Source organism: Nasonia vitripennis (genome assembly GCF_009193385.2).
Source record: "Nasonia vitripennis strain AsymCx chromosome 4 unlocalized genomic scaffold, Nvit_psr_1.1 chr4_random0007, whole genome shotgun sequence".
NCBI lineage: Eukaryota > Metazoa > Arthropoda > Insecta > Hymenoptera > Pteromalidae > Nasonia > Nasonia vitripennis.
The window spans coordinates 95,810-97,699 of NW_022279643.1; the positions used below are offsets into that span (position 1 = coordinate 95,810).

Below are 1,890 nucleotides of genomic sequence, written 5' to 3' on the forward strand. Positions count from 1 at the left end.
TGGCATCACTACGCGCTCGCCGTCGTGCATCTTTGTGCGCATTTCGCAGGCACGCGCGAGCCACGCATCCGTATAGAACCGCTTCGCTGTAAGCGAGCGGCCATCTTTTTCATTTCTGCGTCGAGCTCAACCGCGCGCGCCTCGCTGGCTCCGCTTAAACGCCTCGCGCCCCGCCAGGCGTCTCGCCAGACGCACCTCGCCGTGACACAGCGAGCGCAGCAAATAACCACGCGCTCGCGGGCACGCGCGGAGCTGCGAGCAGCTCGCCGCGCGCTGAATTTTTCGGGCAACTCCGAGGACGAATACATGATTCACACGCCGCCTCGCCCGTCAGCAGAAGCCACGCAGACCGAAGACCAGCGGTCCTCGTGTCAACGAGCGCGACCCGACCAACAACAAGGCAACATGTTTTCGGAGCAGTCGCTACAGAACGGCCCGCACGCGAATCAACAACAACAACAACAGTTCGGCGCGTCTCTCGAACCGCCGGATAACCGTTATCCTAATTTCGACCTTCGCAACGGTCAAAACGACAAGCGCGAAGTCGATGCTGCTTCGAAGTGCACGCTACCGCCGTATTGGACATTTAATCCGAGCCTTTGGTTCTCGCAAGCTGAATCGTCTTTTCGCTCCAACAGAGTCACCAGAGACGTCGCGAAGTACGACCTCATCGTGGCAGGCCTGCCGCAAGACGTCGCTCAGGAGGTTTCGGACGTCATCCTCAACCCTCCAGCAGAGCAGCGCTACGAGACTCTGAAAGCAGCCGTCCTGAAGCGTCTCACCGTCTCCGCCGACCACAAGCTCCACCAGCTCCTCAACGAGGTCCAGCTCGGCGACAGGACGCCCTCGCAGCTCTTGCGCTACATGCGCCGCCTCGGAGGATCCGCAGTCTCCGACGAGGCCCTGCGCGTTAAATGGCTCGACCTCCTACCATCTCACACGAGCCGTCTCTGCAGAGTGCTCAAGGCACCAGCGCTAGACGAACTAGCTGCACTCGCAGACGAGCTCATCCTCCCGAGCAGCCAGGTCTGCGCAACCTCACGTCCAGTCTCGCCAGTATCCAGCGGCGTCTCCTCAGGCAACGCCACACCTCAGCCAAACCAGGAGCTGACCTCGCTTCGCCTCGCCATGGCCCACATCTCGACGATGCTCCAGCAGCAGTCAATTACACTGCAGTCCATCGCGACCACGCTAGCAGCAGGCCAGCAGCAACAACAACGACAGCAGCCCATTCAACAACAGCAACAGCAGCAGCGTGGTCGCTCAGCCACGCGCTCGTCATCTCGCCAGCGGCAGACTCGCTCCACCTCGCCAGCAGCAAACCCAGCATGGTGCTGGTATCACCAGCGCTTCGCGAGCAAGGCCACGCAATGCAGGCCTCCCTGCTCCTATCCAATGCCGGGAAACTAGAAGCGCCGCCACACCCTCAGGCAGCTGCGGTTGGCGCCATCAACGAGCAACGCCTGCACGTCGTCGACCGAACCTCACGACTTAGGTTCCTGGTCGATACCGGCTCGGCAGTCTCATTGCTGCCTCGATCATTCTTCTCACGACCGCTCCAACGCGCCCCACTGAAGCTCAGCGCAGCGAACTCCACTTCCATCGATACATACGGCGCTCATCGCATGGATCTGGACCTGCGCCTGCGCCGGCCTTTCAAGTGGCAATTCATCATCGCAGAAGTCGCAAACCCCATAATAGGCGCAGATTTCCTGGCGCACTTTGGACTAGTCGTCGACATGCAGCGACGGCGCCTCATCGACCCCGACTCATCCCGCCACGCAATTGGCTCAATTCGTCCGACAGGCACGCACTCGGTCGAAGTCGTCATCTCAGCGGACGTAGCTGAAGGAATCTTCGCCGAACTTCTCCGCAAATACAGCGACTTAG

At 60.6% G+C, this 1,890-nt stretch overlaps 1 protein-coding gene across 1 annotated transcript; it reads left to right on the forward strand.

Moving 5' to 3' along the window:
* Positions 1-405: 405 nt before the first annotated feature.
* On the forward strand, positions 406-1,410 carry LOC116417334. The gene has a single exon (XM_031930054.1). It carries the CDS (start codon positions 406-408, stop codon positions 1,408-1,410), a length of 1,005 nt encoding a protein of 334 aa, XP_031785914.1.
* Positions 1,411-1,890: the final 480 nt, after the last annotated feature.